Genomic DNA, 16,224 nt, shown 5'->3' with positions numbered 1-16,224 from the left:
TGTCCACTATACCACCTACTTACGTGTCATCCACAAACTTACTAACCATGCCCTGTACATTCTTATCCAAATCGTTGATATAGACGACAAACAACAATGGCCCAGCACCGAGCCCTGAGGCACACCACTGGTCACAGGCCTCCAGTCCGAGAAACAACCTCCCACCATCACCCCCTGCCTCCTACCATCAAGCCAATTGTGTATCCAATTAGTCAGCTCTCCCGTGTGGAACCTTATCAAAGCCCTTACTGAAGTCCATATAAACCACGTCTACCACCCTACCCTCATTAACCTTCTTGGTCACATCATCAAAAAACTCAATCAAGTTTGTGAGACACGATCTCCCAAGCACATGGCCATGCTGACTACCCCTGATCTACCCCTGCCTTTCCAGATTTAAGGACATCTTATCCCTCAGAACCCTCTCCAGTAACTTACCTACCACAGGTGTTAGACTTACTGGCCTACAGTTCCCAGGTTTTTCTTTGCCGCCCTTCTTAAATAAAGGCACAACATTTGCTACCCTCCAGTCTACCGGCACCTCACCTTTGGCTAACAATGATGCAAATATCTCAGCCAGAGCGCCTTCAATTTCTTCTCTAGTCTCCCACAATGGTCTTGGACATAGCTGGTCAGGCCCTGGAAATTTGTCCACCTTCATATCTTTTAAGACATCCAGCACCTCCTCTGCAGTAATGTGGACTATCCCCAAGACCTCCCCATTTACTTTTTCTGGTTCCGAACTCTTCATGTCTTTATCCACAGTAAAAACAGAGGAGACATATTATTAAGGACCTTGCCCATCTCCTACGGCAACACACAAAGGTGTGCCCTTTGGTCTTTGAGAGACCCTATTCTCTCTCTAGTTACTCTTTTTCCCCTAAAGTACTTATGAAATCTCTTTGGATTCTCAATCTTCTCTGCCAAAGCTCTCTCATGCCCTCTTTTTGCCCTCCTGATTTCCTTCTTGAGTACGCTCCTGCATCCTGAATACTCTTCCAGGGGTTCACTTGATCCCAGCTGCCTGTACCTGACCCATACCTCCTTTTTCCTGGCCAGGGCCTCAATATCCCTCGTCATCCAGAATTCCCTACTCATACCATTCTCACAGGAACAGGCAGGAACATGTATTAGTATTTGGTGACAAGCCAAATCTCCTCAAGCTTTTTAGAAAGTAGAGGCGCTGGCGTGCCTTCTTTGTGATTGCATTAATGTGCTGGGCCCAGGACAGGTCACCTGTGGTTTGGGTCCCATAAGAAAGGTAAACTATCCTAGTGAGATGTCTCTTCATACTGACTAAGGATCCCCTGGCATACAATGGTACAATATTTCTTATGATAAACAACGCACCTTGTGGGTTCATTTACCTTATTATTTGCTTATTTGTAGATATGGATGCTGGTGATGCCTCAATTTCTTGTCCATCCCCAAAGGGCCTCTCTCTGTGCTGCATCACTTTATTTGCTTCTCACGTTGTAATGTCTTATGGTGGAGCACTGGACTGCGCTTCGATAATTTGCTCTGCTGTTCAGTGACCAGTCAACATCAACACTTGCACAGAGCAGGCGTGTTGGGGATGTGCTGAAGGTTAGCAGTGAGTGTGTGTTCCCCCTCCACCCCTAGACTCAGCAGCAAGTCTAACACCGAACCATTCGTGGCCCTTGTGCTCTACTTTATCCTTATAGTGGGGCCCCAACCTTTGTGAAGTTTACCTACACTTTTTGCATAATTTACTTCATTTCACTATATATTTATAATCTTAATTAGAGTCACAGAGCAATACCGCAAGGATACAGGCCCTTCAGCCCAACCAGTCCATGCCGACCACAGTGCCCACCCAGCTAGTCCCAATTTCCTGCATTCGGCCCATATCCCTCCAAGCCCTGTCCCTCCGTGTACCTATCCAAATGCTTCTTAAATGATCCTATTGTACCTGCCTCACCCACTTCCTCGGGCAGCTCGTTCCATATGCTATAGTACTATACTAATTATACTAATTAGCTAACTAATTAGCTAAAAATAGTAGAGGATATTTTAGCTAAATTTATTATATTCATTTTTGCTAATTTCTCAAGTAGTCTCTGTATCCTGGGTTCAATCCTGACCTCCAGTGCTGTCTGTGTGGAGTTTGCACGTTCTCCCTGTGATTGTGTGGGTTTCCTTCCACATCCCAAAGATGTGTAGGTTGGTAGGTTAATTGTCGATGAGCTGTAGGATCTGGGGGGAGTTGTTGGGAATGAGGGCAGAGTGAAATGAGATGAGTGTAAATGAGTGTCTGATGGTCAGCACGGACTCAGTGGGCTGAAGGGCCTGTTTCCTTCCTGTATGACTCCATGACTCCATAACACAAATTTTCATTTTTAATATTATTTTATTCTGGTGTTGTAAATGGCTCTGAGTATCAGAGGGATATTTGGAAAAGTGACAGAAGACGAGCTGTCAAGGGCTGTCAGGGTGGCACTGGGGGCAGGGCCTGGGTCCTGCCACCTGAGGTCCAGGTGTCACTCGTTCTTGCTCCATCTTGTCCTCAGGGGAAGGACTGGAGGTCCAGCAGGTCATTGTGACCTTGGTTGAGGGTGGGAGAGGGTGACAACAATGTAGCTGTGGGCAGTATGGCACTCAACAAGAATATTACTTCAGCATTAGTAAAAAACTTCATATAAACTCATCTGAAATCAGAAAATACTGGAGGATCTTGCTTCAGGTAAGAAAATGCCAAAAAGAATATTAAGAAACAATTGTTTTGCACAATTAGGACAACCTCAGCACCCGTGTGATATATTACACCCCATCCATTGTAGTTCACAGACTGAATCTCCAGGTTCTGCTCCAAACCCAAACTCTCAACTCTCACATAGAAAGCAGGACATAAGACTTTGACATACACCCAAAAATCTACAATGTTGAAATACCTTTTACTGGAATTGGTGTTTTTTTCATTTTTATACCATCGTGACCTTATTGTCTAGTTATTTATTAACTAAATGTTTGCAGTATTTAAAAACTGTGGACTCATTTACAAATAATGTACAAACTGTCACAATTGTGCAAAATCATTTCATATAATTGCTTCTGTATCCTTCATAGAGTGCAGAAAGAATTCTGAAATTAAAATGAATGAAATTTTGAAAAACAGAAAAATCATCCTTCTCTTCCTGTGCAGCCAGGTGAACTGCTGTAAGTAACTCCACCCATGATTTATTACGTTTACGGGACAAGGCAGATAGTTTCTAAAGCAACATTGAAAAGTACTCTTTTGATTTCTTTGGCTAAGTGGGTCCAATGGGGTCGAGGGTGACCTACTTCCACTCTGGTTCTGTGAGGCCTCCGGTGAATAATGAGGCCAGTGTGAAAACCGTAAACTCTTCCACAAATGGGGCGGGTAGTGATTGACGAGGTGGAGGGAGAGGTGATGTCGTTTGTAGCTATTGCACCTTTTACTTCAAGCTCCTGTGCACTCCCAATGCATGGCCCTGAGGTTCTCAGGACTCTCCAATTGCTCCTTCACCACTCATGGGCCAGGGGTTCACAGGAGTCAGTGGGGATGTTGCATTTTTCTAGGAGGCTTTCAGAATTTCCTTGAACCTTCTCTCCTGTCCACCTGGTAATGACAGAGATCAGAATGAATGTCTAATGTTGGGAGTGCAAATGACATTGCATGCCCGATGGAATCAACAGTGTGAATATAGAACCTCAGTGCTGGAGCATCTGGCCAATGAGAGGACACTGCTATTGGCTCACTTATACTTCCAGTGGACTTGAGGGATATTATGGATCTTGAGGTGCCTGCTCTAGGTAATCAGGTCTCAGAACATAAGGAAGGTCCCGGACAAATGCTGCCCAGCAGACTGTGGGTTTTGTGCCAGGTCTGAGGTCTTGGTCTTCAAATGGTCTCCTCAATTGAGCAAAGGCTGCACTGGCACAATGGAGACAATGGTGTATTTCATCATCAATGTTGGTTTTTGCTGAGGGGTGCTCCCAAGGTATAAGAAATGGTCCATGTTTTCCAGGGTGTTCCCTTGAATCTTTGATCAAACAATTAAATGTATTGTTGAAAGTACTTGTGATTGTTGGTGTGGTTCCGTATTTCCATATAGAGTCACAGAGTCACACAACATGGAAACAGGTCCTTTGGCCCAACCAATCCATGCTGACCAAGGTTCCCATCCAAGCCAGTCCCATTTGCCCATGTTAGGCCCATATCCCTCTAAACCTTTCCCATCCATGTACCTGTCCAAGTATCTTTTAAATGTTAATGTCCCTGCCTCAGCCACCTCTCTGGCAGCTCGTTTTGTATACAACACAGAAGGAGGCCACTCAGTCCACTCCATCTTTCAGGGTCTCCCATCAGTCCCATTCACCCACAATTCCCTACAGCTTATTCCCTCTCACATGCCCATCAACCACTCCCCCCTCACACACACCTACACTAGAGGTAATTTAAATGGTCAATTAGTCCACTGGCAGATCTTTGGAGTATTGAGGGAAATTGGAGTCCCCAGAGAAAGCCCACATGGTCACAGGGAGAATGTGCAAACCCCACACCAACAACACCTGAGATCGGGATCGAACCTGGGTCACTGGAGCTGTGAGGCAGCATCTCTATCTGCTACACACATTGTGGGGAGCTGTACCACTGCAGACGCAGTACATGACACACCTGTCTCCTACTGACCAAGATTTTCTGTGATGCTCGTGTGGTTAAAGGGAATAAAGTTTAAAATGACATTCCAGTTGAATTAAGGCTGATGGTTTGTAACCATCTCGAAGAGATAATCTCACACACTTTAGTCATAATTATACAGAAGGTTAAAATGTTTTAATTATTCTCAAGTGCTTCGAAGAACATCTATGTCAGGATAAAAGCCAGCTCATGATTGAATCTTTTTTTACCTGGGTTTCTGTTACTGGGGAATGTTGGGCAGGACCCATCTAACTTGGGTCACACACCTCCCTTCCCAAACAAGAAATGTCCTCACACTGGGACACAAAGTAATGAAAACATCCTGCTAGTTGCTGGATAACTGACAAAACTTGCTGTAAAAATTTAGGATAAAGTGAGCTTCTAGGTTATTTTCTCAAGCTGAACTTTGCCAGACATGGTGAAAGCTGGTGTTGTTCATGTTGGGCTTGTGGAGAGACGTCATGGAAACCAAGTCCAAGTAATTCTATCCCATGTGCTACCCGGAGGCATTGTTTCATTATATCCAATCTCCCCTCCTGAGTTGCCGGTATACACAGGGGTAATGCTGTAATGTTGTTGACATCACCTGGGTGAAATTACCGAACAAGGTGAGGCTGTTGAATGGCCAAGGTCTGGCACTACATCCGCGATATTACAAGGGCTGGCCTTGCCTGGGCTGTTTCCCCAGAGACGGGGGCACCCATCTCCTGACACACAATAGGGTCCATGGGTATAACACCAGGGTCTCGCACTGGTGTTGGTGTGTGAGGGGAGGGTATGATGTTCCAGGCCAGCAACCAAAGGATATGTTGTTTATCTTGGTTTATTACTGTCACATGGACAGACGTAAAGTGTTGGTGTCATTAAAGCAGCTGGGAGCTCAGCAGGTTGGAGCCTGACAACCAGATCTTTGACACTCTGCGTTCAATCCCTGACCAGCAGTAAGTTCATGAGAGCTACAGCGAAAAACTTGTCATGCATACTGTTCACACAGAACAATTAATTACAGCAGTGCATTGAGAGAATGCACTGCTGTAATTAATTGCTGTAACAAGGGAAAACAATACAGAATGCAGAATAAAGTGTCACAGTTACAGAGAAAGTGCAGTGCAGGCAGACAATAAGGTGCAAGGTCATAACGAGATGGATTGTGAGGTCAAGAGTCCATCTTGTCGTGCTAGGGGACCATTCAATAGTCTTATAACAGTGGGATAGAAGCTGTCCTTGAGCCTGGTGGTACGTGCTTTCAGGCTTTTGTATCTTCTGCCTGATGGGAGAGGGGAGAAGAGAGAATGTCTGGGTTGGGTGGGGTCTTTGATTATGCTGGCTGCTTTACCGAGGCAGCGAGGAGTATAAACAGAGTCCATGGAGGGGAGGCTGGTGTCCGTGATGTGCTGAGCTGTGTCCACAACTCTCTGCAGTTTCTTGCGGTCCCAGACAGAGCAGTTGCCGTACCAAGCCGTGATCCATCCAGATAGGATGCTTTCTGTGGTGCATCAAACATATAGGATAGAGGGAATGGAAAGGATGTGAGGATGGGGGGGATGGATATCAGGATGAGGGGAATGAGATGAAGGGTGAGGGGAAAGGGGAGGGGAGTCAGGATGAGATGAAAGGTCAGTGATGATGTTGAATAAGGCCCAAGCATATTCAGAATTAGTTACAAAGGAAGATAAAGGTGTCAGTGGATGTGGCAAATGTGGATTTAACTTGACGTTTTCCCAAAGCTGATGAAACATTAACCAAGCTCCATTCTCCACGGATGCTGCCTGACCTGCTGATATACTTTCACACGTGTGTACTGTGGGGCTGACCACATGTGTGTACTGTGGGGCTGAGGGTTAAGCCCACCGCCTGCTAACCCCTCCGTGATTCAGTGTTCCTGCAGAAGCCGCTGGCCAACAACTTCCTGTCCCGTGTGCGCAGGTCCAATGTTGGTCTGGAGGAGCTGGTAGACAACAACCTTCAGAGGGAATGCTTTGAGGAAACGTGCTCGAAAGAGGAGGCTCGGGAGTGTTTTACAGATGAAGGGCAAACTGTAAGGGTCTTCGCTCAATAACTCCTCCCATGTTGACCGCTCGTTGCTGCCTCCAGCTGTGCTTTGATAACAGAGAGTGTGGTGCTGGGAACCGAACTGAGGGATGTCTCTGGGGTGGGTGTAGGTGGGGAGGGACGGGGGGGTAGTGAGGCCGAGGAACCTTCCGGTGTGTTGGGGCTTCACTTCTTTCTGCTGACTCACCTTAACCATGCACCTGCCCAAACCATCCCACCCCCTGACCTGCCCCATTCCCCTTTCACCACCCCACCAAACCCACCCCACATCACAGCCACTCCCCAACACATCCCCCCCACACCGGCCCCCCAACTCCAGCACCACCCGTCTGCCATCCATCACTCCCTACCCCACATCCCCCCGACACCAACTTCAACACCACTCCCCAAAACCTTGCCCCCTCTCAATCCCCACCCACTGCCTACAGTTCCCCCCACCTCACCCCCATACCTACCACTACACAGCGCCTGCACCATCCCTCCCTAATCCCTCACCACATTCCACCCACTCCACGCGGTATGTATCCCACACCATCCCACCCCCGTCAACCCCCACCCTAACCACACCGCCTCGTGATCCCAGGACAAACCAGACAGCCCCTGGCCTGGGACATTGGGAGATCGGTCACTGCTCACCTTCCCCGCCGGCTTCACACCAATGATTAACGATAGGGGAAAACACGGAAGCCCTCACTCCCCCTTTGCCCTCCCACCCCGAGTGTCCCAGGTTCCAGGTATGGAGTGACAGAGAGCCAGGGACACTTCCATCATCAACATTTCAGGCCAGAACTTACAGTTGGTGAGAAAAGGTGATGGTTGAACTGCTGTCAGAGTGGACGCAATTGGAAATTGGTTTATTATTATCACGTTTACTGGGATGCAGTGAAAACCTGTGTTTTGCATGCCATCTATACAGATCATTTCAAATGTGAGTACATCAAGGTAGTACAAGGGAAAACAAAAACAGAATGCAGAATAAAGTGTTACAGTTACAGAGAAAGTGCAGTGCAGGTAGACAATAAGGTGCAACGACCATGATGAGGTAGATGGAGAGATCAGAGGTTCATCTTTATCGTATGAGAGGTCCGTTCAAGAGTCTGATAACAGCAGGATAGAAGCTGTCCCTGAGCCTGGTGATTGTGTCTTTGCTCGATGGAAGAGGGGAGAAGTGAGAATGACTGGGGTGGGATGACCTGCCTGTCATCTCACACCCCTCCTCAGTCCACCGATCGCCTCAGAATCCTTTCTCACCACTGCCCTTTCTCCTCTATGCTGACCATCTCCCCTCTCCACTCTCAGTCCTGATGGAGGGTTTTAACCCGGAACATCAACAATTCCTCTCCCCCCACAGACGCTGCTCGACCCGCTGAGTTCCTGCAGCAGATTGTTTGCTGCTCCAGGTTCCAGCATCCGCCGTCTCTTGTGCCTCCGTCCTTGATTACGGTGGCTAATTTCCTGAGGCAGCGAGGGACCACGTTGATGGAGAACCATCACTGTTCACTGAAATACTAGGGATTCACTCCCATACAGCACCGGGGAAGATAGAAACTGTATCACGAGCTCGCTCGATTTCCAACAAATCCTCACTCCTTTAACATGTTCTGCTTCCGATCTCTTTCTCTAGTTTCCTCTTTCCTGGTTATAGGTGCCCACAGCTGCTCCATCCTTGGCCCACATCACAAGTCATAGAGTCACACAGCACAGAAACAGGCCCTTCGGTCCACCCCCTCTGTACTGGCCAACAAGTACCCTCCTACACTAATCCCACTTGTACTCCCCCACATTCCCGCCAACTGCCCTCCAATTTCCACCTCTCACCCACACACCAGGGGCAATTTACAGCAGCCAATTAACCCACCACCCTGCATGTCTTTGGGATGTGGGAGGAAGTCAGAGCAGGGAGGACGTGCAAACTCCACACAGACAGCACAGGAGATAGGATCAAACCCGAGTCACTTGCACTGCGAGGCAAGAACACCAACACCTGTCCTGTGAAGCACCTTGGGATGTTCTGTAGAGTTAGACGGTGCCAAGTAAATACAACTTGTGGTTACTAGTTTCAGGTGCTTCTTCCAAAAGTGATCTGATCCATATTTCCACACAGTTGGCTTGTTACAAGGAGGCTGTTAATGAGGGGGCGCTATTGCATATTGGTGGGTGTTGTTAGGAACTCGGAAAGCTGCGCAATGTAGAAGTCATCCAAGATCCTCCAGAAACATGCAGCTTCATTACAGCCCTCCTAAAACACTAGAAGCCTGCTTCTCTGTAAACTTACCACCAGGCTCAAGGACAGCTTCTACCCCACTGTGATAAGACTATTGAACAGTTCCCTTATACAATGAGATGGACTCTGACCTAACGATCTACCTTGTTGTGACCTTGCACCTTATTGTCTACCTGCACTGCACTTCCCTGTAGCTGTGACACTTTACTCTGTACTGTTATTGTTTTTACCTGTACTACGTCAATGCACTCTGTACTAACCCAATGTAACTGCGCTGTGTAATGAATTAACCTGTACGATCGGTATGCAAGACAAGTTTTTCACTGTACCTCTGTACAAGTGACAATAATAAACCAATGCCAATACCCAACATTAAGCTTCTTAACGTTCCTGTGAGGAAGAAAGATGAGGATGGCAAGTTTCCAGAACCTTGGATGACGTGAGGTTGTAGATTTAGTCAACAAGGAGAAGGAAACACATGTAAGGTTTGGGAAGCCAGGGCCCTTAGGAATATAAAGACAGCAGGAAAGCAGGGAATCAGGAGGGCAAAGAGGGGCCATGAAATGTTCTTGGTGGGTAGAATTAAGGAAAATCCCAAGGCATTTTATACATTCATTATAAACAAGAGGGTCACCAGGGAGACGGTAGGACCGCTCAAGGACAAAGGAGCCAGAGGAAGTGGACGAGGTACTAAATGAGCACTTCACATCGGTGTTCACCAAGGAGAGGGACGTGGAGGATGCTGAGATCAGGGAGGGGTACGCCAATATTATCGAGCATGCTGATGTCAAGAAGGAGGAGGTGTTGAATCTGTTGGAGAAGGTGGATAAGTCCCCAGGGCCTGATGGATCTATCCCAGGTTATTGAGAGAGACAAGAGAGGAGAAAGACCGAGATCTTTGTATTGTTTCCAGCCACAGACGAGGTCCCAGAGGGCTTGAGAGCAGCCAGTGTTGTTCTTTTCTTTAAGAAGGACAAGAGCAATAATGAACCTTGCATCAGTGGTAGGGAAGCTATTGGAGGGGGTTCTTAGGGCTCGTACTTACTCTCATTTGGAAAAGCATAGTCTTTTAGGGATAGTCAGCATGGCTTTCAGGGCAGGCCATGTGGTACAAACCTGACTGAGTTTTTTGAGGAGGTGATGAGGTGATTGATGAGGGCAGGGCAGTGGGTGTTCTCTATATGGATATTGGTAAGGAACTTGACAAGGTCCCTTATGGTAGGCAGGTCCACAAGACCAAGATGCATGGGATCCATGGTGACTTGGATTGTTTTCTATGTCGGTGGCTGAGGGGAGACCTGATAGAAGTTTATAAAATTATGAGGGGCACAGACAAGGTAGACAGTCAGTCTTTTTCCCAGGGCGGAAATGTCAAATACTAGAGGGCAGAACTTTAAGGTGAGAGGGGGGAGGTTTAAAGGAGATTTGCAGGGCAAGTTTTTTACAGCGGTAGGTGCCTGGAACATGCTGCCAGGGGGTGCTGGGGTGCGGGCAGAGGGTACTGGAAGCAGCCACGATAGTGGAGTTTAATAGTCATTTAGACAGGCTCATGAGCAGGCAGAGAAAGGAGGGGTATGGGTCCCGAGCAGGCAGAAGGGATTAGTCTAGTTTGGCATCATGGTTGGCACAGACATGGTGGGCTGAAGGGCCTGTTCCTGTGCTGTACTGTTCTGTGTTCTATGTAAATGATAAATGAAGTATTTGTTTTACAGGAGCAGTTCTGGAAGCAGTATAATGGTATGTGTTCTTCCTCTTCTAATTCAGCACATAGATTAGTCATTAACTGTACTTACAGTCTGAAATGGATGGATGCAGCTGCTAAAATAACAGGCTGTGAAATATCGTACATGTGTCCATTACTACATAGTCACCACAGCACAACTTTGAGCCACTTATTGTTAAATCTGTGGCTGTTAATGAGTGAAGTCTCTGATGTCTACAGAGTAGGGTTCACAAATCTGTTCATTACTCTTCTCGTTACTACCATCGGGGAGGAGGTACAGGAGCCTGAAGACCCACACTCAACAATTCAGGAACAGCTTCTTCCCCTCCGCCATCAGATTTCTGAATGGTCCATGAACCCATGAACACTACCTCGTTATTCCTTTATGTTTAGCACAAATTATTTATTTATTTTTGTAATTTATAGTAATTTTATGTCTCTGCACTACACTGCTGCCGCAAAGTGACAAATTTCACATCATCCAAGTCAGTGATAATAAATCTTACTCTAATTCTGATTCTAATAGGGAATTAACTGATGTTTTCAAATTTCCTTACTTGTTAAGTACAAAATTTAAATCCCAGAAGAATGAATATGCAACTCATTAAAATATGTAATGCATGGGAATTTAGTTGTTATATTTTTTTCTGCTTTAGAAATATGGTTCAGTAGTGTTTTCCATTGGGATGTTCAGCCATCCCTAGGTTTTCTTGGAGAAATGACAGAAAGTTAGTGAACTAATCCTGAAATACCTTGCAGGTAGCTGGTTGTTTAGGGGTCCACCCACAACGGCCCACAGCCCTCCAGAATTCAGAGTTTCTCTGAATGAAGGACCTTATCTTTAAGTGATGCTGACCCACATTCTGAGACCCCTAATTCTCTCACCAGTTCTGACTGTTGATAGAACAGGAAAGTGGCACTAAACTAATCAGCCTTGATCTTATTGACTGGCAGGGCACACATGAGGGGCTGAATGGCCTCTTCCCGCTGCAACTTCTCATGTCCTCATAGAATATAGAGGAGTACAGCACAGGAGCCAAGTTAAACTGTACATCTGCCTGCGCGTGGTGGATACCCCTCCATTCCCTGCCCATCTGAGTGCCTCTGATGTTCTCATCTTCTTTCCTGCAGGTTCTTCACAGGAGGTAGATGCATTGCAGGAGTACACTGCTCCTGGGAAGCAGGGGCCGATGACCACATTACCACCAAACACCTCTGTGGAGGGGCACGGTCTGAGAGAGCACACTCAGGATCTAGAGAGGTTCAGCCTTGGTGAGTCTCCCACCATGTGTGTAGCAGGGGAATGTGTTGAGAGAAACAGTGAGGAAGGCGTTAATTCCTTCCTCAGACACAACCAGGATTTTTGTCATAAGGTTTTTATCTCCACTGCAAGGTGTTGGTGTCATTAAAGCAGCTGGGAGCTCAGCAGGTTGGAGCCTGACAACCAGATCTTTGACACTCTGCGTTCAATCCCTGACCAGCAGTAAATTGCTAAATTGGTTCATTATTGTCGCATGTACTGAGGTACAGTGAAAAACTTGTCATGCATACCGTTCACACAGATCAATTCATTACGCAGTGCATTGAGGTAGTACAAGGGAAAACAATAATAGAATGCAGAATAAAGTGTCAGTTACAGAGAAAGTGCAGTGCAGGCAGACAATAAGATTCAAGGCCATAACGAGGTACTAGGTGACCGTTCAATAGTCTTATAACAGCGGGATAGAGCCTGGTGGTACGTGCTTTCAGGCTTTTGGATCTTCTGCCTCATGGGAGGGGTGAGAAGGGAGAATGTCTGGGGTGGGTGGGGTCTTTGATTATGCTGGCTGCTTTACCGAGGCAGCAAGAAGTGTAGACAGAGTCCATGGAGGGGAGGCTGGTTTCCGTGATGTGCTGAGCTGTGTCCACAACTCTTGCGGTCCTGGGCAGAGCAGTTGCCATACCAAGCCATGATGCAGCCGGATAGGATACTTTCTATGGTGCATCGCGAAAGGGTTAAAATTCAGGCCTGTACCTCAGGTTGTGGAACAAATGATTAACTAATACTCAAAAGTGCATAGTAGCAATTTCTAAGCTGAAATTTTTAAATCTATATTTAGATGACTAAAGCCACAAGTTATAAGGTGCTGGAGAATCCCTTTGGAAAGGCAGCCCTTGGAATTGAAGATGTTTAATAATTCTGTTTTAAAGAATATTGTAAATTTAGCAAGGAACATTCTGACTGTAACAATGGGAATTTGACCCCATCTACTGTCCATTGATATCACCACTTGATTAGCCAAGTTATCCCTTGAATCAGTCATCCTATGTGTGGAGACACAGAGATTGCAGATGCTGGAATCTGGAGCAACACACACTCTGCTGGAGGAACTCAGCAGGTCGAGCAGCATCTGTAGGGGAAAGGAATTGTTATGTTTCAGGTTGAGACCCTGCATCAGGACTGAGAGTGGAGATGGGAGATGGCTGGTGTAAAGAGAGGGAGAGGGGTGAGACAGGGGCCAGAGGAGATTGGTGGACTGAGGAGGGGGTGGGTGCTGGAATAATGTTTTGCCTTCTGGGGAAATCCAGAACTAAGGGGAGTTGGTTCAGAATAAGGTTGCGTTCATTTGTGATGGATGAGGGAGAATTTCTTCCCTCGGATGATTGGGACTCCTTGGAATTTGCTACCCAGGGAGATGTGGACATTGAAGAAGCGAGAGAACTCACCTGCACCTCCTCCAACCTGGTCCACTGCATTCAGTGCTCCTAATGTGGCCTCTTCTACATTGGTGAGACCAAGCGTAAACGATGCACCGTTTCGCAGAGTGCGTGTCCTCTGTCTGCGATGGTCGTCCTGAGCTTCTGGATTCATGTCATTCCAACTCCCCTTCCTGTCCCCGCACCGACCTGTCTGTCCTCGGCCTTCTCTCCTACCACCATGAGGCTAAACGTAAACTAGAAGAACAGTAGCTGTATTCTGCCTGGGCAAACTACAACCCAATGGTATGGATGTTGAATTTTCCAACTTCAGGTGACCCCCTCCCCATGTTCCCCGCTCCCACCAGTCCACCCCAAGTTCTCTCTCCCTTTGTTCACCTTTTCCCCCCTTCCCTCTCCCCTCCATCTTTTTCATCTGTTTCCAGCTCTCACCAACCAGCTCTGTCTGCCCCACCTCTCTGCCACACTTCTCAATACCGGCCATCTTTCCTCTCCCCCCAGTCCCGATGCAGGGTCTCAACCTGAAGTGTCAAGTCACACCTTTTGCCCCACAGATGCTGCTTGACCCGCTGAGTTCCTCCAGTGGTTTGTGTGTTGCTCCAGATTCCAGCCTTTGCAGGACTGTGTGTCTCTGTGTTGAATTTGTCTGGATGAACCTTTGATCAGGATCAAAGCTTTTCTGTGGGAGGTGTCCAGTTAGAAACAGGACCAAACCAAAGTCATAATATGCATTAAGCATTGCTCCTGGATTGGGAATGTGTCAGTGCACCACACATCTGGCAAGGACGCAACGCTGAAGAGCATTCCTGAATAGTTCAGACAGGGCAGGTTGAATATAGAACATAGAACATATAGAACATAGAACAGTACAGCACAGAACAGGCCCTTTGGCCCACAATCTTGTGCCGACATAGCTAATCCCTCCTACCTACAGAATGCCCATATCCCTCTATTTTCCTCTCATTCATGTGCCCATCCAAGCCCCAGTGAATTTGCCTCCATCACCCTATCAGGCAATGCATTCCAGGCATCCACCACTCTCTCAGTAAAAAACATACCCCTCATGTCTGTTCTGAACCTACCCCCTCTCACCTTAAATGCCTGCCCTCTGGTATTGGATCGCTCAATAATGGGAAAAAGATATTGCTTGTCCACCCTATCTATGCCCCTCATAATTTTATACACTTCCAACAGATCACCCCTCAGCCTCGGCTGCTCCAGAGAAAAGAGCCCAAGTTTGTCCAGCCTCTCCTGATAGCACATGCCCTCTAATCCAGGCAGCACCCTCTCTTTGAAGTCCAACCTCTGATCAGAAGAGCAGTTTTATAAAGCTGCAACAGCAAGTTATGTTACAGCTTGGTAAAGCTCTGGTTAGGCCACATCTGGCCACATTGAATTCTGGCTGCCGCATTACAGGAAGGATGTGGAGGCTTTGGAGAGGGTGCAGAAGAGGTTTACTTGGGTTGTTTTCTCTGGAGCGGCGGAGGCTGATGGGAGACCTGACAGAGGTTTATAAAATTATGAGAGGCATTGATAGGGTAGCCAAAAGTTTTTTACACAGAGAGCGGTAAATGCCTGGAATGTGCTGCCAGGGGTGGTAGTGGAGGCGGATACAATAGAGGCGTTTGAGAGGGCCTTAGACAGGCACATGAATGTGCAGAGAATGGAGGGATATGAGCATTGTGTAGGCAGAAGGGATTAGTTTAGATAGACATTTAACTACTAGTCTAAATAGCTCAGCGTGACATCATGGGCCAAAGGGTCTGTTCCTGCGTTGTACTGTTCTGTGTTCTCTATTTGGCCTACCTCACCCACCTGAAGTCAATTCTTTTGGTCAACATTGGTACAAATTCTCTGGGGTCATTTGATGATCTTTGGAAAACAGAGCACATTCCAAAATTCATCGCCCCTCATTACAATTGTCTTTTCTTGTTCTTTGTTGTTTGTGACTTAATATACAAACATAGTCAAATTGTCATTGGTTAGAGTTTAGTAATTCTTGAGAAAAGCAAACAATTAGGGTGTGTGCCCGTAGAGAAAGTTGCTTCCTAGCTTGGAAAAATGCAGCAAGGGATGTAACTGAAGTATTGGTTTAATGCTGTGAACCTGAGTTTTAATCATTGCTGATTAAGAGACTTTTCCGTTCAAACTTCTTTTTTCCCATGCTCAGAATACCCCTGGAACAACTGTGACCTGCCATCCATCCTCACCTTCCTGAGGGAACTCACTGAAAAGCAAAAGAAAATGAGAGAGTCTCACCAGAAGCTGATTGAACTCACAAAGGACATGATTCATTTGGCAACCACCTCCCTCAACAGTCTGGAAAACAATCTTAGCCATTGAAACAGAAGCTTTAAATGTTTCTGAAATTGTTTAATTTGAATGCAAACTCAGCGGGTCACTTTCAGTTAGGAGTGTGCAGAATAATTTTCAGAAAACATCAATATTTCACCTTTGCTATAAAAGTTGAACACTATGTAAAATTTCAGTTACCTGTCACCTTGGAATAAAATACTTGCCATACAACAGTTTGTTACAGAAATCATTGGTTAAGTGTTTATCATAGAAATATAAAGACTATTGTTTGTAGTCATTGTCATACAGCACAGAAACAGGCCCTTCTGCCCAACTGGTCCATGTTGACCAAGACTCCCATCTGAGCCAGTCCCATTTGCTGACATTTGACCCATACCCCTCTAAACCTTTGCTGTCCATGTACCTGTCCAAGGACCTTTTAAGTGTTGTTATTGTCCCTGCCTCACCACCTCCTCTGGCAGCTTGTTCCACACACGTTTTGGAGAATCAAGAAGGAGAGAGGGCAAAGGTTCCAGGGGACAGATTGAA

General features: G+C 46.6%; 1 protein-coding gene across 1 annotated transcript; it reads left to right on the top strand.

Annotated features, from left to right (window-relative positions):
• Positions 1-2,685: 2,685 nt before the first annotated feature.
• Positions 2,686-15,900, top strand: LOC127580717 (vitamin K-dependent protein Z-like). The gene is made up of 6 exons (XM_052034489.1): positions 2,686-2,704; positions 3,088-3,177; positions 6,562-6,722; positions 10,673-10,697; positions 11,815-11,955; positions 15,551-15,900. Exons 2-6 carry the CDS (start codon positions 3,114-3,116, stop codon positions 15,721-15,723), a joined length of 564 nt encoding a protein of 187 aa, XP_051890449.1. The 5' UTR covers positions 2,686-2,704; positions 3,088-3,113; the 3' UTR covers positions 15,724-15,900.
• The last annotated feature ends 324 nt before the right edge of the window (positions 15,901-16,224 follow it).

This window comes from Pristis pectinata, chromosome 20 (genome assembly GCF_009764475.1).
Source record: "Pristis pectinata isolate sPriPec2 chromosome 20, sPriPec2.1.pri, whole genome shotgun sequence".
In the NCBI taxonomy this organism is placed as follows: domain Eukaryota; kingdom Metazoa; phylum Chordata; class Chondrichthyes; order Rhinopristiformes; family Pristidae; genus Pristis; species Pristis pectinata.
Note: the sequence above shows the minus strand (reverse complement) of the source record. Positions and strands in the feature narration are given on the sequence as shown.